At 48.0% G+C, this 27,726-nt stretch overlaps 1 protein-coding gene across 1 annotated transcript in view; it reads left to right on the forward strand.

The window, feature by feature from the left end:
* Positions 1-17,149: 17,149 nt before the first annotated feature.
* TSPAN14 (tetraspanin 14) overlaps positions 17,150-27,726 on the forward strand; it is a gene marked incomplete in the record, with an annotated part of 83,503 nt that continues 72,926 nt past the window's right edge. Inside the window, 1 exon segment of the mRNA XM_073596879.1 lies at positions 17,150-17,300. Coding sequence (XP_073452980.1) covers positions 17,250-17,300 — 51 coding nt within the window.

A 27,726-nucleotide genomic window follows, 5' to 3' on the forward strand; every position in this document is an offset into this window, starting at 1 on the left:
CTGGGAAGCAGGCACATCAGACTGGGAAGCAGGCACATCAGACTGGGAACCAGGCACCGAGACTTTGGGCTGGAAGGCAGGCATCAGGACATCAGACTGGGAGGCAGGCACATCAGACTGGATAGCAGGCACATCAGACTGGAAAGCGGGCACCGAGACTTCGGTTTGGAAGGCAGGCGTCAGGACAAACTGAAAAGCGGGCGCATCAGACTGGACAGTAGACAGGAACACATCAGGCTGGCCGGCAGGTATTAAAACATCAAAGTGGAACATGGGCACAGGAACATCAGATTGGGGCACAGGAACTTCAGGCGGAGACACTGGCTGGATAGCAGGCAGAGGTTTGGCAGAATCAGGTGGGTTATCAGGTTCAGCTGGCATGCAAGCAGACTGGAGCAGGTTGGTTGGTGTGGAAGCAAGTTGGGTTACTGGCAGGATCGTGTGAGTGGGGAAGAACTTCTGTTTCTTCTTTGGCTTAACTGCTGGAGATCTGTAGTACTGTGGACAGGAGGTGAGGCATACTGAAACGAAGGGCTGGGATATGGCAAGGAAGGGGGAACAGCGGCCAGAGGAAGTTTTTGTGGGGAAGTTGCAGGTATTAGAGAAGAGGCAGGTGGGTTAAAGGCAGGATAGGTGCAGGAAGTAGAAACAGGGTATTGATACTTGGTGGGGAGCAGGGTATATTGGACTGTAGCTGAGGTTGCCAGGGGTGATGGGAGAAAGGACATCTGAGCAGGCAGGTGTTTAGTAGCAGTACCGAAATCAAACACGTTAGCCAGGCCAGGGTCATACACAGGGGATCAGCAACTGAACAAGGGCAGGATAGGAGAGGGAGATAATGGATGGGATAAGGCTACAAGGGAATGGGAACACAGGAGGGACAAGATCAGGATGGGATCGGGTACAGGCTCAGGTTCAGGTTCAGGTTCAGATACAGGTTACAAGGTGCAGGTACAGGTCAGGGCGCAAGGAAGAAAGATACCAAGGCAAGCATGTGAGGGCTTGCCAGGTATTTATGGGACTGACAATAATTGTCTTCATGTAACACCTGAGCGCAGGGAGTGTTGTCTGCTCAATACTGCCAGGATCCATCCGCTGGTGGACATCAGTACTGCGGCCAAAAGATGAAATAACACCAGCAGGGAAATATTCCCCTGACAGTTCCAAACTGCCAGGAGACACCTGCTGGTGGACCCCAGTATTGCACGCCACATGATATATCTTACCAGTGGACGGACCCTTTCCTGACAGTACCCCCCCTAAAGGAGCAGCCTCCGGACACTCCAACTAGTCTTAATTGTCCATAGTCTATGGCATCGGGCAGAATGGTGGAAGAGAGTATTTCAGGCTGGTCATCAGGCACATCCAGGCAGACAGCTGGCACATCCGGGTCATTGAGCTGGGCAGCGGGCATCAAGACATCAGGCTGGAAGGCAGGCATTGAGACATCAGGCTGAAAGGCAGGCATCGAGACAACAGGCTGGAAGGCAGGCACAGAGACAACAGGTTGGAAGGCAGGCACCGAGACAACAGGCTGGAAAGCTGGCACATCAGGCTGGAAAGCTGGCACATCAGGCTGGAAAGCGGAGACAACAGACTGAAAGGCAGGCACCAAGACATCAGGCTGGAAGGCAGGCATCGAGACATCAGGCTGGAAGGCAGGCATCGAGACATCAGGCTGAAAGGCAGACACAGAGACATCAGGCTGAAAGGCAAGCTTTGAGACAACAGGCTGGAAAGCGGGCACATCAGACTGGAAAGCGGCACATCATGCTGGAAAGCAGGCACATCAGGCTGAAAAGCTGGCACATCAGGCTGGAAAGCTGGCACATCAGGCTGAAAGGCAAGCTTCGAGACATCAGGCTGAAAGGCAAGCTTCGAGACATCAGTCTGAAAGGCAAGCTTCGAGACATCAGTCTGAAAGGCAAGCTTCGAGACATCAGGCTGAAAGGCAAGCTTCGAGACATCAGGCTGGAAAGCGGGCACATCAGACTGGATAGCGAGCACATCAGGCTGGAAAGCGGGCACATCAGGATGGAAAGCGGGCACATCAGGATGGAAGGCAGGCACCAAGACTTCGGGCTGGAAGGCAGGCATCAAGATATCAGACTGGAAAGCGGGCACATCAGACTGGAAAGCGGACACATCAGACTGGAAGGTAGGCACATCAGACTGGAAGGTAGGCACCGAGACAACAGGTTGGAAGGCAGGCACCCAGACATCAGGCTGGAAAGCTGGCACATCAGGCTGGAAAGTTGGCACATAAGGCTGGAAAGCGGAGACATCAGACTGGAAGGCAGGCACCAAGACATCAGGCTGGAAGGCAGGCATCGAGACATCAGGCTGAAAGGCAGACACCGAGACATCAGGCTGAAAGGCAAGCTTCGAGACATCAGGCTGAAAGGCAATCTTCGAGACATCAGGCTGGAAAGCAGGCACTGAGAAAACAGGCTGGAAAGCGAGCACATCAGGCTGGAAAGCGGGCACATCAGACTGGAAAGCGGGCACATCAGACTGGAAAGCAGGTACATCAGACTGGAAAGCAGGTACATCAGACTGGAAAGCGGGCACATCAGACTGGTAAACAGAGACATCAAGCTGGGAGGCAGGCACCGAGACATCTGGCTGGAAGGCAAGCATCGAGACATCAGGCTGGAAGGTGGGCGCACATCAGACTGGAAAGCGGGAACATCAGGCTGGAAGGCAGGCACATCAGGCTGGAAGGCAGGCACTGAGACTTCAGGCTGGAAGGCAGGCATCAAGACATCAGACTGGAAGGCAGGCACTGAGACAACAGACTGGAAAGCGGGCACATCAGACTGGGAAGTGGGCACATCAGACTGGAAAGCGGGCACATCAGACTGGAAAGCGGGCACATCAGACTGGGAAGCAGAGACAAGATGGGAGGCAGGCACCGAGACATCCGGCTGGAAGGCAAGCATCGAGACATCAGGCTGGAAGGTGGGCACATCAGACTGCAAGGCAGGCATCAAGACATTAGACTGGAACGCGGGCACATCAGACTGGAAAGCGGGCACCGAGACTTCGGGCTGGAAGGCAGGCACCAGGACATCAGACTGGAAATCGAGCACATCAGGCTGAAGAGCGGGCACATCAGACTGGGAAGCAGGCACATAAGACTGGGAAGCAGGCACCGAGACTTTGGGCTGGAAGGCAGGCATCAGGACATCAGACTGGGAGGCAGGCACATCAGACTGGATAGCAGGCACATCAGACTGGAAAGCAGGCACCGAGACTTCGGGCTGGAAGGCAGGCGTCAGGACAGACTGAAAAGCGGGCACATCAGACTGGACAGTAGACAGGAATACATCAGGCTGGCCGGCAGGTATTAAAACATCAAAGTGGAACATGGGCACAGGAACATCAGATTGGGGCACAGGAACTTCAGGCGGAGACACTGGCTGGATAGCAGGCAGAGGTTTGGCAGAATCAGGTGGGTTATCAGGTTCAGCTGGCATGCAAGCAGACTGGAGCAGGTTGGTTGGTGTGGAAGCAAGTTGGGTTACTGGCAGGATCGTGTGAGTGGGGAAGAACTTCCGTTTCTTCTTTGGCTTAACTGCTGGAGATATGTAGTACTGTGGACAGGAGGTGAGGCATACTGAAACGAAGGGCTGGGATATGGCAAGGAAGGGGGAACAGCGGCCAGAGGAAGTTTTTGTGGGGAAGTTGCAGGTATTAGAGAAGAGGCAGGTGAGTTAAAGGCAGGATAGGTGCAGGAAGTAGAAACAGGGCATTGATACCTGGTGGGGAGCAGGGTATATTGGACTGTAGCTGAGGTTGCCAGGGGTGATGGGAGAAAGGACATCTGAGCAGGCAGGTGTTTAGTAGCAGGTCTGGGTTGTGGAGAGCTGACAGAAGCTGGGCATAACAGGTCTGACCATGCCTGAAGTACAGGTAGCACAAAAGTGGGCTCACATACCCTCTGTCTGATCAGGGACTGCACTTCATCTATACAATCTTTCAACAACTGTTTGGGACAAACCGAATAATGCTCCAAAAAGGATGCAGAGTCATCCTCCAACAGCCATACTAAGGACGCAACCTGGTTAATGCTAAAGGGGGGAGAAAAGTCATCATGGCCCTTTGGGATACAGGGCAGGGCCAGCTCTGTACACATTCCAATCAAAGGCTGAACATCCTCAAACAGTATACTGCCCTAATTGACCACAGAGTAAGATAAACGGATTATCTCCAGCAGCTGATCACTGGACCACCCTTTCAATGTCTGGCGGAGATATTCAGAGCTCTCTGTTGCCAGCAGAGCATAATAAACAATTATATCTGAATTCATCCCAGCAATGTGAAACAGAACCGAGATGGTTCCCCTGTGCAGCCACTTCTGGTCAGAGATGGCCTTGGTATACTGTCATGAACAGGTGTGACCAGATTGTGTGGACTGCAAATAGGAAACCAAAACGCATGTAAAGTGAATAAGAATAATATTTATTTAAAATAAGTGATATAAATAAGTAAACACCCCAAATACAAATAGTGCTCAACCAACCAACAGAAAACCCACAGACAACAGATAATATATACAGTCAAAAGGAAGTACCGAAATCAAACACGTTAGCCAGGCCAGGGTCATACACAGGGGATCCACAACTGAACAAGGGCAGGATAAGAGAGGGAGATAATGGATGGGATCAGGCTACAAGGGAATGGGAACACAGGAGGGACAGGATCAGGATGGGATCGGGTACAGGCTCAGGTTCAGGTTCAGGTTCAGATACAGGTTGCAAGGTACAAGGTACAGGTCAGAGCGCAAGGAAGAAAGATACCAAGGCAAGATGTGAGGTCTTGCCGGGTATTTATGGGACTGACAATAATTGAGAACCTGAGCGCAGGGAGTGTTGTCTGCTCCATACTGCCAGGATCCATCCGCTGGTGGACGTCAGTACTGCGGCCAAAAGATGAAATAACAACAGCAGGGAAAGATTCCCCTGACAGTTCCAAACTGCCAGGAGACACCTGCTGGTGGACTCCAGTACTGCACGCCACATGATATAGCTTACCAGCGGACGGACCCTTTCCTGACACATTGTTCCTGCCAGACCCTTAAAAACTGCAGAAGTCTTCCCCCCACTCAAACAAGTGGGGGTGCCCCTTCAAAAGGTGGTTTTAGTATTTTGTTTTGTGGGTTTCCTCCCCAGGGCCTCTTTTGACCCTGGGACTGACCCTGAGGTTTACCTCTTGAGCCTGACGGTGGAGGCCGTCAAGACTGCTTGGAGGCTGATGCTCCTAGCACTGGAGAAGAAGCTTGTCTAAAAGAAAGCGCTTAAACTTCTTCTTAACTGGTAAAAGGGAACTTTTTCCACTAGAAATTCTTTGGATGTACTTATCCAGATCATGTCCAAATAACCGTTCACCGTGAAATGGGAAACTGGCCAAGAGCTTTTTGCATGGCGCTTGGCTGACCAATTTTTCAACCATAAGATTCTACGCACATGTACCAGCCCTAGCTTAAGCCGTGAGGCCTGGAGAATAGAATCTTTCATAGCGTCTACTGTAAAACAGAACACCTCTGATATCCCAGCCAAATCTTGGGCCTGCTGATCAGGAATAATTTTGAGTACCTCTATAAACTGGTCCTTTAAGGACTGAGCTACCCCGATCGCTGCCAGCGCAGGCTGAACCACTGAACCTGGGAGCGAAATATAGTTTTTAAAAAGGAATTCCAACCTCTTATCTGTTGGATCCTTCAGCATTTGAGCATTGTCTACTGGACAAGTCAGGTTTTTTGTTCATAGAGGATATAGCAGCGTCAATTGCTGGAATTCCCCATTTCTTATTAAACTCTTCCTCCATAGGATAAAGTGTTGAAAACTTTTTTGGAGGAAAAAAACTGTTTATCTGGGTGCTCCCACTCAGAATACATAAGCTTTTTTAACCATGAATGGATAGGAAAAGCATGAACAGTTTGGGGAGGCTTTAGTGAACCCAAACCAGAAGTGGGCTCATTGACTGACTGTGCTACTGGCAGCAAAAATGTGGAGTGGATCAATTCGGTAAAAGAATGTACCAACAATCTTGTGAACCTGATCCTTCCGTATTAGGCTCTTTGGAAGAGGAGTCATCAGCCTCTTCCTGGTCCCCTGAGAGAAATTCGTCATCTCTTGCTCCTTGTTCCTCAGTATGAGGGTCCTGAATAATGGACAGGGGCCTGCTATGCTTAGTCCCACTCTGGGATGTGATTAAAGCATCAATTAAAGCATCAATTCGGCCAAAAAGACACTTTGAATGGATCCGGCTGCATGGCTAGCCCCAGCAAGGATTGCTCCAGTGGAGCTCAGCACAGCACATCTTTACTTGTGACCAACACCTTAGACACTGGCGAAAAAACTGAGGTACTCCCAGTAGTGGGAGGGGTTATATAGGGAGTGGACTTTTTGTCTTAGGGCGTGCCAGTGTCCATCACCTGAAGGTGGCCTATAACCCACATAGTAACTACTATGGCTCTGTGTCCCGTGATGTACGATAAGAAACATTTTTTTCCCACTAGATAACAGCAGTAAGAAGGAAATACACCAGGATTGATTAAATCAGAAATAATTTACTCAATGAGATGATAGGAAAAAAAAAATCAAAGAGTCTAATTAAGTTTACACCTTAAAATGTTGTCTCCCAAAGAATGTTATTGATAGTGAAACAACTATCACCTCTAAGATTCAAACATTCAACAGTGAACACTATAATCTCTATGCTTAAATAAGTGCATATAATGCCTATGTGAATAGGCTACAGGAGAGCAGAGGAATGGCTCTTATGAGTGTCAGTCCCCTCTCTACTGCTCCTTCGCACATAAATGCAAAAAACAGTATATAAACAAGTACAAATTTTAGCAAAAAAGAACTGTATTACAATTCAACCAGCTCTTACAGAGAGTTCTTGGTGAACTGCAGCTCTACAAGCTTCAGCAAAACAAATCCTTGAAGTGGGGAGGGAGGTGAAAGTAGTCCTATGTTGCTGTGTGGCAATCTGGTTAATCTTCAGCTAGCTCTTAGGTGTTTAATTGCATGCAAGAAATATCGAATGGTAAAGCAAAATAGCTGATCCAATAGATGGTGTATAACTAGCAGACAATATTCCTGTATAAATCAAAACTGTACCTGGATAGACGGGATGAAGTATCTACGGCACAGACGTGATGTGAGCAGGTGGGCATAGCTCCAAGCTTAAAATGTACCGTGACCATCCTGCTTAACGCCGACATCTAATGGAACCAGACCTTGGGAGCCACCATAATGCTACACTGTTGACCACGGCTGACTCCACCATGTTAGTTCGCTAAGCCCACAGCTTCGTCAATTCGCTACCCTGCTGATGTTCTGCTGGCAATGTGTTAATGTGAGAAATAGTGCTTTGTTGTTGATGTCAGTAACAGGAATTACAGTATCTCACAAAAGTGAGTACACCTCTCACATTTTATTAAATATTTTATTATATCTTTTCATGTGACAACACTGAAGAAATGACACTTTGCTACAACGTAAAGTAGTGAGTGTACAGCTTGTATAACAGTGTAAAATTGCTGTCCCCTCAAAATAACTCAACACACAGCCATTAATGTCTAAACCATTGGCAACAAAAGTGAGTACACCCCTAAGTGAAAATGTCCAAATTGGGCCAAATTAGCCATTTTCCCTCCCCGGTGTCATGTGATTCGTTGTTGTGTTACAAGGTCTCAAGTGTGAATGGGGAGCAGGTGTGTTAAATTTGGTGTTATCGCTCTCACTCTCTCATACTGGTCACTGGAAGTTCAACATGGCACCTCATGGCAAAGAACTCTCTGAGGATCTGAAAAAAAGAATTGTTGCTCTACATAAAGATAGCCTAGGCTATAAGAAGATTGCCAAGACCTTGAAACTGAGCTGCAGCATGGTGGCCAAGACCATACAGTGGTTTAACAGGACAGGTTCCACTCAGAACAGGTCTCATCATGGTCGACCAAAGACATTGAGTGCACATGCTTGGCGTCAAATCCAGAGGTTGTCTTTGGGAAGTAGACGTATGAGTGCTGCCAGCATTGCTGCAGAGGTTGAAGGGGTGGGGGGTTGGCCTGTCAGGGCTCAGACCATACACCGCACACTGCATCAAATTGTTCTGCATGGCTGCCGTCCCAGAAGGAAGGCTCTTCTAAAGAAGATGCCCAAGAAAGCCTGCAAACAGTTTGCTGAAGTACATGGATTACTGGAACCATGTCCTGTGGTCTGATGAGACCAAGATAAACTTATGTGGTTCAGATGGTGTCAAGCATGTGTGGCAGCAACCAGGTGAGTAGTACAAAGACAAGTGTGTCTTTCCTACAGTCAAGCATGGTGGTGGGAATGTCATGGTCTGGGGCTGCATGAGTGTTGGCGGCACTGGGAAGCTACAGTTCATTGAGGGAACCATGAATGCCAACATGTTCTGTGACATAATGAAGCAGAGCATGATCCCCTCCCTTCGGAGACTGGGCCGCAGGGAAGTATTCCAACATGATAACTACCCCAAACAAACCTCCAAGACGACCACTGCCTTGATGGACTGGCCAAGCATGTCTCCAGACCTAAACCCTATTGAGCATTTGTGGGGCATCCTCAAAGGGAAGGTAGAGGAGCGTAAGGTCTCTAACATCCACCAGCTCTGTAATCAGGGGCGGAACTACCACCATAGCAACCCATGTGGGCGCTATGGGGCCCGCAGCCGAGTGGGGCCCGGTGAGGATGAGAGCACCGCCAGCACAGTCTCCCAGCCAGGGGAAGAGAGAGGAGAGGAAGAGGCGAGCTGTTCGTATCAGCAGATAGCGGAATTACCCACTGCAATAGCTTTCATTAGAACTTCCAGTGTTCACGGGGCTCACGTCACCTAGCTCCACTTCTTGGCCCAGCGCCTGTGATAGACAGAACGCCGATCCAATGCGGGGATGTGTAACGTCATCAAAGGCATCGGGCCAAGAGGTGGGGCTATGTGACGATGAGCCCCGGGAAGACTGGAAATTCAAACTAATGCTATTACAGCAGCAATCCCACTCTCTGCTGATCCAGACGGCTTGCCTCTTCCTCTGCACAGGCAGACCAGGCTGTATTGGGTACAGGCAACGCTGTATTGGGCACAGGTCACGCTGCATTGGGCACAGGTCACGCTGTATGGGGCACAGGTCACGCTGTATGGGGCACAGGTCACGCTGTATGGGGCACAGGTCAGGCTGCATTGGGCACAGGTCACGCTGTATGCGGCACAGGTCACGCTGCATTGGGCACAGGTCACATTGTATGGGGCACAGGTCACGCTGTATGGGGCACAGGTCACGCTGTATGGGGCACAGGTCACGCTGTATGGGGCACAGGTCACGCTGTATGGGGCACAGGTCACGCTCTATGGGGCACAGGTCATGCTGTATTGGGCACAGGTCACGCTGTATTGGGCACAGGTCATGCTGTATGGGGCACAGGTCACGCTGTATGGGGAACAGGTCATGCTGCATTGACAATAGGGCAGCTGTGGGGGGGGGGCTGTTTGCAGGGGGGCCCCATCCAACATTTTGCTATGGGGCCCTGCTATTTCTAGTTACGCCCCTGTCTGTAATGTCGTCATGAAGAAGTGGAAGAGGACTCCAGTGGAAACCTGTGAAGCTCTGGTGAACTCCATGCCCAAGAGGGTTAAGGCAGTGCTGAAAAATAATGGTGGCCACACAAAATATTGACACTTTGGGCCCAATTTGGACATTTTCACCTAGGGGTGTACTCACTTCTGTTGCCAGTGGTTTAAACATTAATGGCTGTGTGTTGCGTTATTTTGAGGGGACAGCAAATTTACACTGCTATACAAGCTGTACACTCACTACATTACATTTTAGCAAAGTGTAATTTCTTCAGTGTTGTCAGATGAAAAGATATAACAAAATATTTACAAAATTGTGAGGAGTGTACTCACTTTTGTGAGATACTGTATACCACATTGTTGGTGTCAGTGGGTCTTGCATCAATGGGAGGAAAAGTGCCCCAAGGGCCAGATAAAGGCAAGCAAAGGGCCACTTTTGGCCCCTGGGCCGCAGTTTGGAGACCACGACCCTATGCCTTCCCTGTGCTGCCTGTACATGTCCCTGTGCCTTCCTTCTACTGTCTGTCCATCTCCCTGTGTTGCCTGTTCATTTCCCCATGCCTTTCTTGTGTCTGTCTATCTCCCGTCCTTTCCCTGTGCTGACTGTACATCCACTGTGCCATTCCTGTACTGACTGTACATCCCCTGTGTACATCCCCCTGTGCCATTCCTGTAATGACTGTACATCCCCGGTGCCTTCCCTGTGCTGACTGTACATCCCCTGTGCTGACTGTACATCACCTGTGCCTTCCCTGTGCTGACCGTACATCCCCTGTGCCATTCCTGTGCCCACTGTACATCCCCTGTGCCATTCCTGTAATGACTGTACATCCCCGGTGCCTTCCCTGTGCTGACTGTACATCCCCTGTGCTGACTGTACATCACCTGCGCCTTCCCTGTGCTGACCGTACATTTCCTGTGCCCACTGTACATCCCCTATGCCATTCCTCTGCCGACTGTACATCCCCTGTGCCTTCCCTGTGCTGACCGTACATCTCCTGTGCCATACCTGTGCCCACTGTACATACCCTGTGCCATTCCTCTGCCGACTGTACAGCCCCTGTGCCATTCCTGTGCTGACTGTACATCTGTGCCTTGCCTGTGCTGACTGTACATCTTCTGTGCCATTCCTGTGCTGACTGTACAGCCCCTGTGCCATTCTTGTGCTGACTGTACATCCCCTGTGCCATTCCTATGCTGACTGTACAGCCCCTGTGCCATTCCTGTGCTGACTGTAGATCCCCTGTGCCATTCCTGTGCTGACTGCACATCCCCTGTGCCATTCCTGTGCTGACTGCACATCCCCTGTGCCATTCCTGTACTGATTGTACATGCCCTGTGTCATTCCTGTGCTGACTGTACTTCCCCTTTGCCATTACTGTGCTGACTGTACTTCCCCTTTGCCATTACTGTGCTGACTGTACTTCCCCTTTGCCATTACTGTGCTGACTGTACATCCCCTATGCCATTCCTGTGCTGACTTTACATCCTCTATGTCTTCCCTGTGCTGACTGTATATCCTCTGTGCCAATCCTGTGCTGACTGTACATCCCCTGTGTCATTCCTGTACTAACTGTACATTCTCTGTGCCTTCCCTGTGCTGACTGTATATCCTCTGTGCCAATCCTGTGCTGACTGTACATCCCCTCTGCCTTCCCTGTGCTGTCTGTACATCCCGTGTCATTCCTGTATTGACTGTACATTCTCTGTGCTGACTGTACATCCTCTGTTTAAAAAAGGTGTAAGCTGTGCTACCTCAACCCTAAATGTATGCAATCACTTCATAAATAAACTATCAAATTAATAAAGTAAATGGGAAGCTGCTGCTATAATTTGTGATACCACAAACAGTGAATGTCGCTACACGTTTTATCACCAGGATGTCATAATTCACCTCCTGATGACCAAACGCGTAGGAGCACAGACGTGTGGCTCCTATACAAATTGGGGACGCAAAGCAGTGACAAAACCACATATAGTGATAATTCTAGGTGCCGGGAGATGCACCTAACCTTGTGAGTGTACATCTATTTTTAAAATTTGGAATGGTTTTATTAAATAGTGTTATGCAATGATACAGTGCCTTGCAAAAGTATTCACCCCCCCCCCCCCCTTAGCATTTTTCGCGTTTTGTTGCTTCACAACCTGGAATTAACATGGGTTGTTTGAGGATTTGCATCATTTAATTTACAGAACATGCCCACAACATTGAAGATTTTTTTTTTTATTGTGAAGCAAACAACAAATAGGACAAAATAAGAGAAAAAGTCAATGTGCATAACTATTCACCCCCCTAAAGTCAATACTTTGTAGAGCCACCTTTTGCGGCTATCACAACTCCAAGTCGCTTTGGATAAGTCTGTATGAGCTTGCCACATCTTACCACTGGGATTTTTGCCCATTCCTCCTTGCAAAACTGCTCCAGCTCCTTTAAGTTGGATGTTTTGCGCTTGTGAACAGCAATCTTTAAGTCTGACCACAGATTCTCTATTGGATTGAGGTCTGGGCTTTGACTAGGTCATTCCAACACGTTTCCTTGCGATATTCCCGAGTGTGGCTCGGGGTTACATTTCAGCACCATTAGCGGTAACCCCGAGCCACACTCGGGATTACATCTCAGGATCCTGGTGCGGTATTACCTTGTCCCCAGGATCCTGCGATGTCCCCCCGCTGTGTCCACGGGCTCTGTCTCTCTGTACCGGGCTCCGTTCCCTGCGAGTGTCGCGACGCACGGGGGTGAAGCCTGACGGCAAATTCAAAAAAGTGAAAATTAATAACACATACAGTACTGTAATCTTAAAGATTACAGTACTGTATGAAATAATTTCACATCCCTTTTGTCCCCAGTGCTTTGTCCAATGCCCTGAATGCAGTTTTATATAATATATACTGTTCTTTATGCCTGGAAACTGGAGATTGTCCATAGCAACCAAAAAGCATCCCTTTACGTCAAAAGTGGCTTTAGACCAGCTATAAAACAGCGATAGTAAATTAGAACACTTGCAGAATTGAGCGATAGTGAATCGTGGGGAAATGTATTTTATTATATTATTATTTTTTACAATTATTTATGATATTATAATTTATGATCTTGTGTTTCAAACTTCATCATACCCGGGATCTCTACTAGACTCTTGGTGGACAGATGTAAGTGTGTTATTGCTAAGAATTACAGGCCTACAATATAAAATGCCAAATTTCCATGCAAAATAATTGTACCGCTTTGAGACGCAAAAATCTGAAATAATCATACCGCCAGGGAGGTTGAACCACTCAAGTGTTGTTTTAGCAGTGTGTTTGTGATCATTGTCCTGCTGGAAGGTGAACCTCCGTCCTAGCCTCAAATTACACACAGAGTGGTACAGGTTTTGCTCAAGAATATCCCTGTATTTAGCACCATCCATCTTTCCCTCAACTCTGACCAGTTTCTCAGTCCCGACTGCTGAAAAACATCCCCACAGCATGATGCTGCCACCACCATGTTTCACTGTGGGGATGGTGTTCTTTGGGTGATGTGATGTGTTGGGTGTGCGCCAGACATAGCATTTTCTTTGATGGACAAAAAGTTCAATTTTAGTCTCATCAGACCAGAGCACCTTTCTCCATATATTTGAGAGTGCCATTTTGTTTTTTGCTGAAAGTAATGCCTTTCTTCTGGCCACTCTGCCATAAAGCCCAACTCTATGGAGGGTACGGCTTATTGTCATCCTATGTACAGATACTCCAGTCTCTGTTGTGGAACTCTGCAGCTCCTCCAGGGTTACCTTAGGTCTCTGTGCTGCCTCTCTGATTAATGCCCTCCTTGCCTGGTCCGTGAGTTTTGGTGTGCGGCCGTATCTTGGCAGGTTTGCTGTTGTGCCATGTTCTTTCCATTTGGTTATGATAGATTTGATGCTGCTCCTAGGGATCATCAAAGATTTGGATTTTTTTTTATAACCTAACCTTGACTTGTACTTCTCAACAACATTGTCCCTTACTTGTTTGGAGAGTTCCTTGGTCTTCATGGCAGTGTTTGGTTAGTGGGGCCTTTTGCTTAGGTGTTGGAGCCTCTGGGGCCTTTCAAAAAGATGTGTATATGTAATTACAGATCATGTGACACTAAAGGCTCGTACACACAATCAGATTTTCCGCAGACAAAGCGTCAGACTTTTGTCCGAAAGGCCTGTGCCAGGAACTTGTCTTGCATACAAACGGTACACAATTGTCGGCCAACAAACACGAACGTAGTGACGTACTACGTGGATTTTCAGTTTTTGAATGCCACCCTTTGGGCACCTTCTGCTAATGTTGTGTTTGGTGTGCATTGATTCCGATAATGCATGTTTGTACTTTGGACTTTTGTGTGACGGACTTGTGTACACACGATAGGAAAATCTGACAACAGACCGTTGTCCACCGAAAAATTACTAGCCTGCCATCCAACATTTGTTGGCAGAAAGTTGGACAACAATTGTCTGATGGAGCGTACTAACGATCGGATTTTAGGCAGTCTGTCATCACACAATTCCCGGACAAAAATCCGATCATGTGTACGAGGCTTTAGAGTGCACACAGGTGAACATCATTTTACTAATTATGTGACTTCTGAAGGTAATTGGTTGCACCAGAGCTTTTTATCGGCTTCATAACAAAGGGGGTGAATACATATGCACATGCCAATTATCATTTTTTTATTTCTGAAAAAAAATTTTATGTATATATTTTTCTAATTTTACTTCACCAACTTAGAAATTGTGTTCTGATCCATCACATATTATTCATATTAAAAAAAAACATTGAACTAAAGGCTGTAATGTAACAAAATAGGTAAAAAGCATAGGGGGTGAATACTTTTGCAAGGCACTGTATCTCCTCTGGCTTTTGTGTATGACATACCATGGTGCTCTGGATGGTGACCTTAATGAGGAATTGACCAGAGATACTAAGCGTGCTTTGACCTACATCCCCTGTGCCATTCCTGTGCTGACTGTGCATCCCCTGTGCCTTCTTCATGCTGATTGTACATCCCCTGTGCTGACTGTACATCCCCTGTGCCTTCTTCATGCTGATTGTACATCCCCTGTGCCATTCCTGTGCTGACTGTACATCCCCTGTGCCTTCTTCATGCTGATTGTACATCCCCTGTGCCTTCTCTGTGCTGACTGTACATCCCCTGTGCCTTCTCCATGCTGATTGTACATCTCCTGTGCCTTCCCCGTGCTGATTGTACATCCCCTGTGCCTTCTCTGTGCTGACTGTACATCTCCTGTGCTCACTGTACAGCCCCGATGTCTTCCCTGTGCTGACTGTACATCCCTTGTGTTGACTGTACATCCCCTGTGCCGACTGTACATCCTATGTGCCTTCCCTGTGCTGATTGTACATCCCCTGTGCTGACTGTACATCACCTGTGCCGACTATACATCCCCTGTGCTGACTGTACATCACCTGTGCCTTCCCTGTGCTGACTGTGCATCACCTGTGTCTTCCCTGTGCTGACTGTACATCCCCTGTGCTGACTGTACATCACCTGTGCCGACTATACATCCCCTGTGCTGACTGTACATCACCTGTGCCTTCCCTGTGCTGACTGTGCATCACCTGTGTCTTCCCTGTGCTGACTGTACATCCCCTGTGCTGACTGTATATCACCTGTGCCGACTATACATCCCCTGTGCCGACTGTACATCCCCTGTGCTGACTGTACATCACCTGTGCCTTCCCTGTGCTGACTGTACATCCCATGAGCTGACTCTACATCCCCTGTGCCTTCCCTATCCTGACTGTACATCCCCTGTGCTGACTGTAATCCCCTGTGCTGACTGTACATCACCTGTGCCTTCCCTGTGCTGACTGTACATCACCTGTGCCAACTGTACATCCCCTGTGCCTTCCCTGTGCTGACTGTACATCCCCTGTGCTGACTGTACATCACCTGTGCCTTCCCTGTGCTGACTGTACATCACCTGTGCCTTCCCTGTGCTGACTGTGCATCACCTGTGTCTTCCCTGTGCTGACTGTACATCCCCTGTGCTGACTGTACATCACCTGTGCCGACTATACATCCCCTGTGCCGACTATACATCCCCTGTGCCGACTGTACATCCCCTGTGCTGACTGTACATCACCTGTGCCTTCCCTGTGCTGACTGTACATCACCTGTGTCTTCCCTGTGCTGACTGTACATCACCTGTGTCTTCCCTGTGCTGACTGTACATCCCATGAGCTGACTCTACATCCCCTGTGCCTTCCCTATCCTGACTGTACATCCCCTGTGCTGACTTTAATCCCCTGTGCTGACTGTACATCACCTGTGCCTTCCCTGTGCTGACTGTACATCACCTGTGCCTTCCCTCTGCTGACTGTGCATCACCTGTGCTGACTGTACATCCCCTGTGCTGACTGTACATCACCTGTGCCGACTATACATCCCCTGTGCTGACTGTACATCACCTGTGCCTTCCCTGTGCTGACTCTACATCCCCTGTGCCTTCCCTATCCTGACTGTACATCCCCTGTGCTGACTGTACATCACCTGTGCCTTCCCTGTGCTGACTGTACATCACCTGTGCCAACTGTACATCCCCTGTGCCTTCCCTGTGCTGACTGTACATCACCTGTGCCTTCCCTGTGCTGACTGTACATCACCTGTGCCTTCCCTGTGCTGACTGTGCATCACCTCTGTCTTCCCTGTGCTGACTGTACATCCCCTGTGCTGACTGTACATCCCCTGTGCCGACTATACATCCCCTGTGCCGACTGTACATCCCCTGTGCTGACTGTACATCACCTGTGCCTTCCCTGTGCTGACTGTACATCACCTGTGTCTTCCCTGTGCTGACTGTACATCCCATGAGCTGACTCTACATCCCCTGTGCCTTCCCTATCCTGACTGTACATCCCCTGTGCTGACTGTAATCCCCTGTGCTGACTGTACATCCCCTGTGCTGACTGTAATCCCCTGTGCTGACTGTACATCACCTGTGCCTTCCCTGTGCTGACTGTACATCCCCTGTGCCTTCCCTGTGCTGACTGTACATCACCTGCGCCTTCCCTGTGCTGACTGTACATCTCCTGTGCTGACTGTACATCCTCTGTGCTGACTGTACATCCTCTGTGCTGAATGTACATCACCCTGTGCTGACTGTACATCTCCTGTTCTGACTGTACATCTCATGTGCTGACTGTACATCCTCTGTTCTGGCTGTACATCGCCTGTTCTGACTGTACATCCTCTGTGCTGACTGTACATCCCCTGTTCTGGCTGTACATCGCCTGTTCTGACTGTACATCCTCTGTGCTGACTGTACATCCCCTGTTCTGACTGTACATCGCCCTGAAGGGGTCCTGTCTGTGATGCACCCCCTGGGGATCTTGTCCTACCTATACCTTTGCTATGTGCACGTCTCCGCGCTGTCAGAACATCTCCCTGTGCTGCACGTACATTTCATGCATGGAGATGTACACACAGCATTGAGGTGGTAGGAAAGATGTACAGACAGCAGAAGGAGGTCACCCTGTGTGTATCTCCCCGCTCTCCCATCCCTTCCTGTGTACACAGCCCTTGTGTCTCCGCCCCCTGACACGAAGGAGGGCGGGGCGGGCGGTGTTGTACTTCCTGTGTGGTGTGGGCGGGTCTCCTGCACTCTGATCTTTATCATAACTTTATGCGGACGGCGCCAGCCGGGGAAGTTGTGTCGGTGCTCCGTTTGTGTCCGGTGAGTGTTCTGTGTGGGGACTTCATCATGTATTGTATGAGGGAGATGGGGGTGAGGACAGGTTGGGGGAGTTCTCCTCTCCCATACATCTGGCTCCTCAGGCTCAGTGTACACAACAGGTGAGTAGAGCGGGAGCCTCCCATCCTATCCCAGTGTAAGGAGGGGACAGGAGCCTCCATCAGTGGGCTGTCTATGTGCCGGGGAGGGGGAGGGGTTGTATTGAATGTTTATGTTATGCAAATCAATGAGTCCATGTGATTAAAGTGTGAGAACAGATCCTACAAGTAGAATGTGTGTAATGCCAGTGGTGGGTAGGTGATCAGTGAGGAGTAGGCGATCAGTGGTGGGTAGGCAGTCGGTGGTGGGTAGGTGATCGGTGAGGAGGCGATCTCAGTGGTGGGTAGGCGATCAGTGGTGGGTAGGCGATCAGTGGTGGGTAGGCGATCAGTGGTGGGTAGGCGCTCTCAGTGGTGGGTAGGCGATCAGTGGTGGGTAGGCGCTCTCAGTGGTGGGTAGGTGCTCAGTGGTGGGTAGGCGCTCAGTGGTGGGTAGGCGATCTCAGTGGTGGGTAGGCAATGGGTGAGGAGTAGGTGATCAGTGGTGGGTAGGCAATGGGTGAGGAGTAGGTGATCAGTGGTGGGCAGGCGATCAGTGGTGGGTAGGCGATGGGTGAGGAGTAGGTGATCAGTGGTGGGTAGGCATCTCAGTGGTGGGTAGGCGATCAGTGGTGGGTAGGCGATCAGTGGTGGGTAGGCGATCAGTGGTGGGTAGGCAATCTCAGTGGTGGGTAGGTATCTCAGTGGTGGGTAGGCGATCAGTGGTGGGTAGGCAATCTCAGTGGTGGGTAGGTGCTCAGTGGTGGGTAGGCATCTCAGTGGTGGGTAGGCGATCAGTGGTGGGTAGGCGATCAGTGGTGGGTAGGCGATCAGTGGTGGGTAGGCAATCTCAGTGGTGGGTAGGTATCTCAGTGGTGGGTAGGCGATCAGTGGTGGGTAGGCAATCTCAGTGGTGGGTAGGTGCTCAGTGGTGGGTAGGCGATCTCAGTGGTGGGTAGGCAATGGGTGAGGAGTAGGTGATCAGTGGTGGGTAGGCAATGGGTGAGGAGTAGGTGATCAGTGGTGGGTAGGCGATCAGTGGTGGGTAGGCGATGGGTGAGGAGTAGGTGATCAGTGGTGGGTAGGCGATCTCAGTGGTGGGTAGGCGATCAGTGGTGGGTAGGCAATCTCAGTGGTGGGTAGGTGCTCAGTGGTGGGTAGGCGATCTCAGTGGTGGGTAGGCAATGGGTGAGGAGTAGGTGATCAGTGGTGGGTAGGCGATCAGTGGTGGGTAGGCAATGGGTGAGGAGTAGGTGATCAGTGGTGGGTAGGCGATCAGTGGTGGGTAGGCGATGGGTGAGGAGTAGGCGATCAGTGGTGGGTAGGCGATCAGTGGTGGGTAGGCGATGGGTGAGGAGTAGGTGATCAGTGGTGGGTAGGTGATCTCAGTGGTGGGTAGGCGATGGGTGAGGAGTAGGTGATCAGTGGTGGGTAGGCAATCAGTGGGGGGTAGGCAGTCGGTCATGGGTAGGCGATCAGTGGTGGGTTTGAAGTGTGACCACAAACAATGATCTTCTATTTCCTCCCAGCACAGCAGTATTGGTGTCTCCTCACCCAGGAGGGACGGGTCAGGTACAGACTCCAGCCCCACTGCAGGCAGCCTGGCATAGTCTATGGGGTGTAATACTATACCAAGTGGAACAGGCGTCTATCGCCCCGTATGTTCCGGAATGAAGTTCTGCAACACAGATCTTCCAATTATCTAAACTCTGGTAGCACTCAGTACAGTGTTCCATCCCATCCAGCAGCGGGGCTGGTCACTATACTTGTCCCTACCGGGGGCACTATAGCTGTATGGCCCTGTTTGTGAGGGGCCGGTGGGGGGAGTAAAACCAGGTGGTTGAGCTGTAAATTTTACCGCCCCCTCCAGCTCAACAACCCGCCTGAACACTAACATGCAGCTGTACAGATATTGTGACTGTGATAATGTGTGGGCGCTACCACCACCAAACACAACTAATGCATGTCAGTGCAAGATTTAAAGGGTTAAATCTGGCAGACAAGGAGGCGTCATGACTCCGCCTCAGCACCTGTCAAATACCTTCTGAAAAGCAACCCAACACAGACTGCTTTTTAGAGGCCACCACAAGTCTGAACAACTTACCATCAAGTTACCATTTTTGGAAAACCAGTACTGTTGTTGGGTGGTACCCACCCCATCTTCCTCAATCCTCACCTAGGCAAAGATGACATCACCTTTGGAGAGCCCCCCCTTATCTTCTGTCCGCAGCCTCCTGGGATAATGTCACATAACTCAGGGGGCTACCGGTCTCCCTGCACCCCCCAAATTTGCAGCCAGCTGTGAGTCATCAGGAAGTGACAGTTGACTTCTGAAGCCAAGATGGCGACACCAAAGTTCCGAAGCCCTGAAAAGAATGGTCTGCAGGGAAGAAGCTGCACTTCATGAGCTGGTAAGTATTGGTTTCCTAAAAGCCACAGCTGCTGACTTTTAATGTCCACACACCTGGGTGAAGTTCCTCTTTAAAGCCAAACTCCAGGAAATTTGGCAATCCTCCCATGGTGCCGGGCTACACCCGCACTGCAAGGGTAACCTGATTCTATATGTCTAAGGGGCATAGAAAAGACAATTTACTTACCTGATCCTTTGCTCCTCTGCACTGCTGGACCAGCCCCACAGCATCTTCTACCTCAGAGGTCCAAGGTCTTGATGTCCTCAAGACAGATGCTGGAACCATAGCCCTGCACTGGACACGAGGAACTGAGGGACAGTCCACCACTGGAGCTTGGGGGAGCAGAGGATGAGGTCAGTAGAAGTGCTTTTACTCTTCTTTTAAATAAAGGCACAGTGTGAGTGCAGCCCCACAGCTAGAGAGATACTTCACACTTCCTGAAGTTGGGCTTTAAAGATACAACTGAAACATTTTGTTAGATCTACAAAAGTCCAAATACATCCTGTGAGAAATCATGTGAGCTGAGAACTTCTTCTTTTCTCTACTAGGCTTTATCAGTTATGTTCCCAGCTTTCTCTGTGGACTACGGAACACTTCCCCTTTATTATGGAGAGGAGAAAAGATGATAATGTTTTGTAGTCATGTGCTAGGGTGACAGTGCTGCTCCTCTTTATGCTACTTTCACATTGATCCACAGTAAAAACGTATTTGCGTTTTTGCTACTGTTTTACCGCAGTTTTGCTATATTTTTACCATGCTTGCGATGCAAATTAACATAGGGCATGCGACTCAAAAGTGCAACATGGGTGTGTTTTTGATGTTTTTTTTGCTGCATTTCATTGGGGAGGTGTGGTGTGTTTTTTTTTTTTTTTTTTTACCGCACCAAAAATGCAGCAAGGAGGATTTTACTAAATGCATCGGACCCGCAGCGGATCAGTGTGAAGAGTTCCATGGAATTACACAGTCACACGTTTTTTCTTCCACTTTTTTAACACAAAAGTGGAGGAAAAACGGATCGAAGTTATTTACGAAAGGCAAATCCACTTTGCACTGCAAGTGCACTTGGAAGTGCAGTCGCTGTAAATCTGAGGGGTAGATCTGAAATGAGGGGAAGCTCTGCTGATTTTATCATCCAATCATGTTCAAGCTAAAATGCTGTTTTTTATTTTCCTTGCATGTCCCCCTCGGATCTACAGCAACTTTACTTCCAAGTGCACTTGCAGTGCAAAGTGGATTTTCCTTCAGTAAATAACCCCCTTAATCTTTGGACACACAGGCTGTCATGTAGCTTGTGGTCATAGGGATCACACTGTACCATGCCTAGAGCTGGCCATACACTGTGCCATCTTCAGCCAGCTCCTGATGGACTGGTCACAATGTGATCTATGGGTGGCCCTGTTACCACCTTCCAGCCTGACATCCTTCAATTGAAAATGAAGGAGCTAGATAGTATATTGTCAGCTGAACAGTGGCTGCATCTAATTTGGTGTAGTCGTCGTTTTGGGTATTTTGACAGTCAGTGGGGCCTGCTGTCAAAATACGAGAGATTCAATTGTTTGTATAGTGTCCACAAACTGAATAAAAATAATCTCTATGTGAATGGCCAACTGTATTTGATTGTGGGACTGCCTGCCTGTGGGTGTACAGAACACCTGAGCAGACAGACAGCCCTCCGCACAGTTATACCTAAAAGGACGGTCATGTGAATGAGGTCTAAAGCCGTGTTCCTTGGTTCTTCTATGTGATTTTACATAGTGTTGTTGGAAACTCCTGTTGGTAGAGCCCACTGTATAACCAGTGGATCAATTTTGAAGGGTCTGACTTGCTTATCTTGGAATACGTTCAGCCAAGACTCCACTGGGGCATATCCTACCTGTGGTGGCCCCCCCACCACTACGATGGCCAGCTTGGGCAGTGGAAGCACTACCTCTGTGGGTGTATCATGTATCCAGTTCAGTGTAAATAAACATCCAAGCGCTTGTCACAAAGGTAGGTGCAGTGGCCGGCAGTGTTGTGGTCAGTAAAACAGTCTGTGCTGTTAACAGGCTCTGCAGGGGATGGTAAAAATAGGTCTCAGCACTTTCTGTTCCTGTAACAACTTTACTATTTTTCAATTTCCCATCACTTTCTGTCCCGTTGACAGTAAAAAAAGATGATATTATAAGTATTCCGTATTACAGTGAAGGAAAAAAATATTTGATCCCCTGTTGATTTTGAGTGACATTACTTTATACACACAGGAACTGCATATATTTCACCCAGGCCAGAAGCAGAGACTAGTTGAAACACAGGCATTACTGAAACGGACCATCTACCGGCATTTCAAACTTAGCTCTGAAGATGAGGGGACACCCTCCAAATGCGTCAGATGTTTTTGGACTACACATCCCACCATTGTAACTGGCCAGCTGATTTGCATTTTAATGAGTGAAATACATATTTGACCCCTTCGCAAAACATGACTTAGTACTTGGTGGCAAAACCCTTGTTGGCAATCACAAAGGTCCGACATTTCTTGTATTTGGCCACCAGGTTTGCACACGTCTCAGGTTTCCCACTCCTCTTTGCAGATCCTCTCCACGTCATTAAGGTTTTCAAGGCTTACGTTTGGTAACTTGAACCTTCAGCTCCCTCCACATATTTTCTATGGGATTAAGATCTGGAGACTGGCTAGGCCACTCCAGGACCTTAATGTGCTTCTTCTTGAGCCACTCTGTTGCCTTGGCTGTGTGTTTTGGGTCGTTTGTCATGCTGGAATACCCATCCACGACCCATTTTCAATGCCCCGGCTGAGGGAAGGAGGTTCTCACCCAAGATTTGATGGTACATGGCCCTGTCCATCTTCCCTTTGATGCAGTGAACTTGTCCTGTCCCGTTAGCAGAACCCCCCCCCATCCCAAAGCATAATGTTTCCACCTCCATGTTTGATGGTGGGGATGGTGTTCTTGGGGTCATAGGCAGCATTCCTTCTCCTCCTCCTTCTCATCTGTCTCCTCCTTCTCTTCCTCCTCCTCCAAACACGGCGAGTTGAGTTGATGCCATAGTGCTCAATTTTGGTCTCATCTGAAAAAAACATTTTCACCCAGTTCTCCTCTGAGTCATTCAGATGTTCATTAACAAACTTCAGATAGGCCTGTATATGTGCTTTCTTGAGCAGGGAGACTGCAGGATTTCAGTCCTTCACAGCGTAGTAAGTTACCAATTATTTTCTTGGTGACTATGGTCCCAGGTGCCTTGAGATCTTTGACAAGATTCTTCCGTGTAGTTCTGGGCTGATTCCTCACCGTTTTAATGATCATTGAAACTCCACGAGGTGAGCTCTTGCATGGAGCCCCAGACCAAGGGACATTGACTGTTATTTCACGGCCTCCTGGCGATCGTGTTACGGAGCTGCAGAACGGGGAAGTACCTATGTAAACAAGGCATTTCCCTGTTCTGCCTTGTGACATGACAGAGACCACTGCTCCCTGTCATCGGGAGCAGTAATCGCTGTTATGTGAGTGGAAGCCCATCCCCCCCACAGTTAGAATCACTCCATAGGAGACACTTAACCCCTTGATCGCCCCCTAGTGTTTAACCCCTTCCCTGCCAGTGTTATTTACACAGTAATAAGTGCATTTTATAGCACTGATTGCTGTATAAATGACAATGGTCCCAAAATAGTGTCAAAAGTGCCCGATGTGTCCGCCATAATGTCACAGTCACGATAAAAATCGCAGATCGCCACCATTACTAATAAAAAAAAAAAAAAAAAAAAAAAAATAATAAAAATTGCATAAAACTTTCCCCTATTTTGTAAACTCTATAACTTTTGCGCAAACCAATCAATATACGCTTATTGGGATATTTTTGTATTAAAAAAAAAAATGTAGAAGAATTCATATCGGCCTAAACTGAGGAAAAAAAATTGTTTTCTTTTATATATTTTTGGGGGATATTTATTATAGCAAAAAGTAAAAAGAATTGTCGCTCTTTTTTTGTTTTATAGTGCAAAAAATAAAAACTACAGAGGTGATCAAATATCACCAAAAGAAAGCTCTATTAGTGTGGAAAAAAAGGACGTCAATTATGTAATAATTGGGTGCAACGTCGCACGACCGCGCAATCGTCCGTTAAAGTAACGCAGTGCCAAATTGCAAAAAGTGCTCTGGTCAGGAAGGGGGTAAAATCTTCCGGGGCTGAAACGGTTAATTTAACCAAAGCTTTTTTTTTTTTTTTTTTTTTTTTTTTTTTTTTTGCAGCTGGAGATACATTTTACTGTGACAGCTCTATTTAAAAGGGAGAATGGAGGAAATGCCATTGCTGAGCTCCCTCTGAGAATGCTAATCTCTGACTTCAGTGTATTCTAGGATGGTCACCTGGAACATGTATGTAGCCAATGAAGTCAGCTACTGCTTGATCACAGGAATGCCAGATAATTTACATTTTAGGACCGGTCGGCAATAGTGGCTTGTGTATTATGGCCATTTTACAAGAGCTTGGTACACAACAGTTTCACATTTTTACAAACAGCACTGTTTTAGGCTGGGTTCACACTATATGCAGAGCGGCTCGCAGCGGGGGGTCCAGTGCGTCCCTGTTTTCTGTTTCAGGAGAGAATCAGGTCTGAATTTTTGTATCTTATGGATGCATAGAGCAGGTCTTGGGAATGAGCATGCACCAGTGCCTCCATTGTAAGCGTCTTGCTATTGGGGGCGTTTGTCAAGGGGGAGGGGCCAGGAGTGTCCTCCGGTGACCCAAAAAGAAGCGGGGCTGCTCTGTGCAAAACCACTGCACAGAGCAGGTAAGTATAACGTTTTTTTTTTAATGTTGTTTTTTTTTTTTTTTTTTAAGACCCAAACGTTTAATACCACCTTAACCACTTCTCATCCGGGCCAATTCTGACGCTTCTCTCTCCTACATGTAAAAATCTACTTTTTTTTTTTTTTTTTTTTGGTATAAAATGATTTAGAACCCCAAATATCATATGTTTTTTTTTTAGCAGAGGCTCTATAGAATAAAATGGTGGGTGTTTCAATTTTTTTTTATGTCACATGGTATTTGCACAGCGGTTTTTCTAACACAATTTTTTTTGGAAAAAATACAGTTTAATGAATGTTATTTAACACAATAGAATATCTAATTTTTTTGTAAAATATAAAAGATCATGTTGCGCCGAGTAAATAGATACCTAACATGTCACTCTTTAAAATTGCGTCCGCCCGTTAAATAGCAGCAAACCATGGTACTTAAAATTCTCTATAGGTGAGGCTTTAAATGTCTTTACAGGTTACCAGTTTAGAGGTACACAGGAGGGCTGGCGCTAGAATTATTGCTCTTGCTATTCGCAACAATACCTCACATGCGTGGTGCGATCACTGTTTACATATGTGTGTGGGAGTAACGTATGCTGTCCGTTTTGACATAAGGACGGGGTGCTTTAAAAAAATATTTTTTTTATATTATTTTATACAAAACTTAAAAGTAAAAAGTAAAAAAAATAAATTATTTATTTATTTTTTACTTTTTTTTTTGTATTATTGAATAACATCCCTTGTAATAGCATCGGCTGTGACTGCTCCTCTTAATGGAGAGACCTGAGGTCTTTCCTCAGACCTCTAACGCAGCTGATTAGACACAAATCGGTCTGATCGGCTGTTTTCCTGACCGCTAACGGGCAGGTAAACGGAGAGGCGGAATCAAAAGTGACAACATACTCGTTGCTTTCTGTTTCCGGGGTCACAGAGAGAGTGAGGAACAATGTCTCTCTCTCTCTGTCTCTGTCTCTCTCTGTCTCTGTCTCTCTCTGTCTCTGTCTCTCTCTGTCTCTGTCTCTCTCTGTCTCTGTCTCTCTCTGTCTCTGTCTCTCTCTCTCTCTCTGTCTCTGTCTCTCTCTCTCTCTCTGTCTCTGTCTCTCTCTCTCTCTCCCCGTTTCTGCCATCCGATCACGGGGACCGCCACCTGCAGAACTGAAGGAGTGGCTGCTCAGCTGAAAAGAGAATTGCTGGGTGAGAATCTTCATGTCGGGATGATGCCGGTGCAGACATTATCCCGGTATAACCACTGCAACCCGAGGACGTCCATGGACATCCTAGGGGTAGCAAGTGGTTACAGTTAGGATTAAAGGCCCGTACACACGATCGTACGACTGATCATACGACCTTTTTCACTTAATAGTTGCAAGTAGAAATTGAATAGGTAAATGAAGTCACAAATTCTCGTACGACAGAAAAAAAAATCGGAAGTGATGTCATGTGTTGTAATGTATTTGTATTGTATTTTCGGACGACACTGACTGACTAAACGAAAATCGTACGATCTGGTATCGTACGAGGAAAATTTTTGTGCTTGTCCGATCGAATAATATCGGATGAAGTGTCGTGATCGGCTCTCGAAAGTAGCGTACACACGATCTGAAAATCGTACGATTCTTCCTCGGACGACAGTTTTCGCACGATATTCAGATCATGTGTGTGGGCCGTTATCCAGAGCCTGGACCGGCGGAGTGAGGTCAGCTGACAGCGGGCGAAGTGCACTCCTGTGATCCCCTGGAGAAGTACAGACAAAATAGCTTTGGCCTTTTTTCTTCTATAAGAACACAAGTAGAGATTTTATCTGGATACTTCGTTTATATCAACAGAGGCCTAAGGGGAGCTGAATAAAAGGAGTGTCATAGTGGAGGGGAAAGGATTGCGATATCAGGGGCCCCACCCTTCATAGTCTGGAGAAGGGCCAATATGACCTCCTTACAATATTGTAGTTTCTTCTGCATTCCCATATTCTGTACTGGTGAAAGATGTTTGTTGAATGACTCAGTGAATGTTATCAGGACTCAGACAGCTGTAGTGTTGGTCAGCGGACTGGCTTGTGTTATTTCTTAACTTTATTCTGTTTTATTCCCCTTTTCTAGTGAACTCTATGTACCAGGAACCTCCTAATGTGTTATCCAGTACAACCGAAATGTGTTCTGCACAATCCTTCGATTTATATCCCGTAACTACATACTTAGAATAGTTTTCTTTATGGTTTATTATATATATTTTTTTATTTAATGCTTTTAACAGTCAAGAGTGCCGTTCATACATGTCTGAAGTCCCCTTAGGGGTACACTCACTGTTAGAAAAGCTTTACAGCAGAAATAAAGGAGCAGCAGATTAATGAATGACTAGCTGATCATTGGGCTTCTTTCCAGCATCAATGATGGTTTTTAGTGGACGGGAGGAGGACTCCATGTCCCACCAGGTTATTAAAGTGATATTTAATGCTTGGGTTTTTAAAAACAAACATGTTATACTTCTCTGCTCTGTGCAGTGGTGTTGCATGGAGCAGCCCTGATCCTCTGTTCTTTTCTGGGTCCCTAGCGAGCGCTCCTGGCTCCTCCCTTCCTCAAGCAGTGCCCCCCAGAAAATCCTCTTTCTTTCCCTGGGGGCACCACTGTGTGCTCACTCCCGAGCTTCTGCCCTATGTGTCCATAAGACACATAGAGCCACAGGCTTGCCCCGCCCCCCACTCTCTCCTCATTGGCTCTCTGGCTGTGATTGACAGCAGTGGGAGCCAATGGGCACCACTTCTGCCTCAGCCAGTGAGGGGAGGAAGTCCCTTGACAGCGGCGTCTGGGTAAAAACCTTCAGCCTTTAGAACCACTTTAACAGAAACCTTTATACCCCTTTCACACTGGAGTGTTTTGCAGGCGCTATATCGTTAAAAATAGCGCCTGCAAACCACCCTAAAACAGCAGCTCCATTTACTCAAGTGTGAAAGCCCGAGAGCTTTCACACTGGAGCGGTGCGCTGGCAGGGCGTCTGAAAAAGTCCTGCCAGCAGCTTCTTTGAACTCACCGCTCCTCCACCGCTGCTCCCCATTGAAATCAGTGGGGCAGCGCTGCAATGCTGCCGGCAAAATTCTGCTCCGGCGGCGCTTTGCGGACGGATTTAACCCCTA

Source organism: Aquarana catesbeiana, linkage group LG08 (genome assembly GCF_042186555.1).
Source record: "Aquarana catesbeiana isolate 2022-GZ linkage group LG08, ASM4218655v1, whole genome shotgun sequence".
In the NCBI taxonomy this organism is placed as follows: Eukaryota; Metazoa; Chordata; class Amphibia; order Anura; family Ranidae; genus Aquarana; species Aquarana catesbeiana.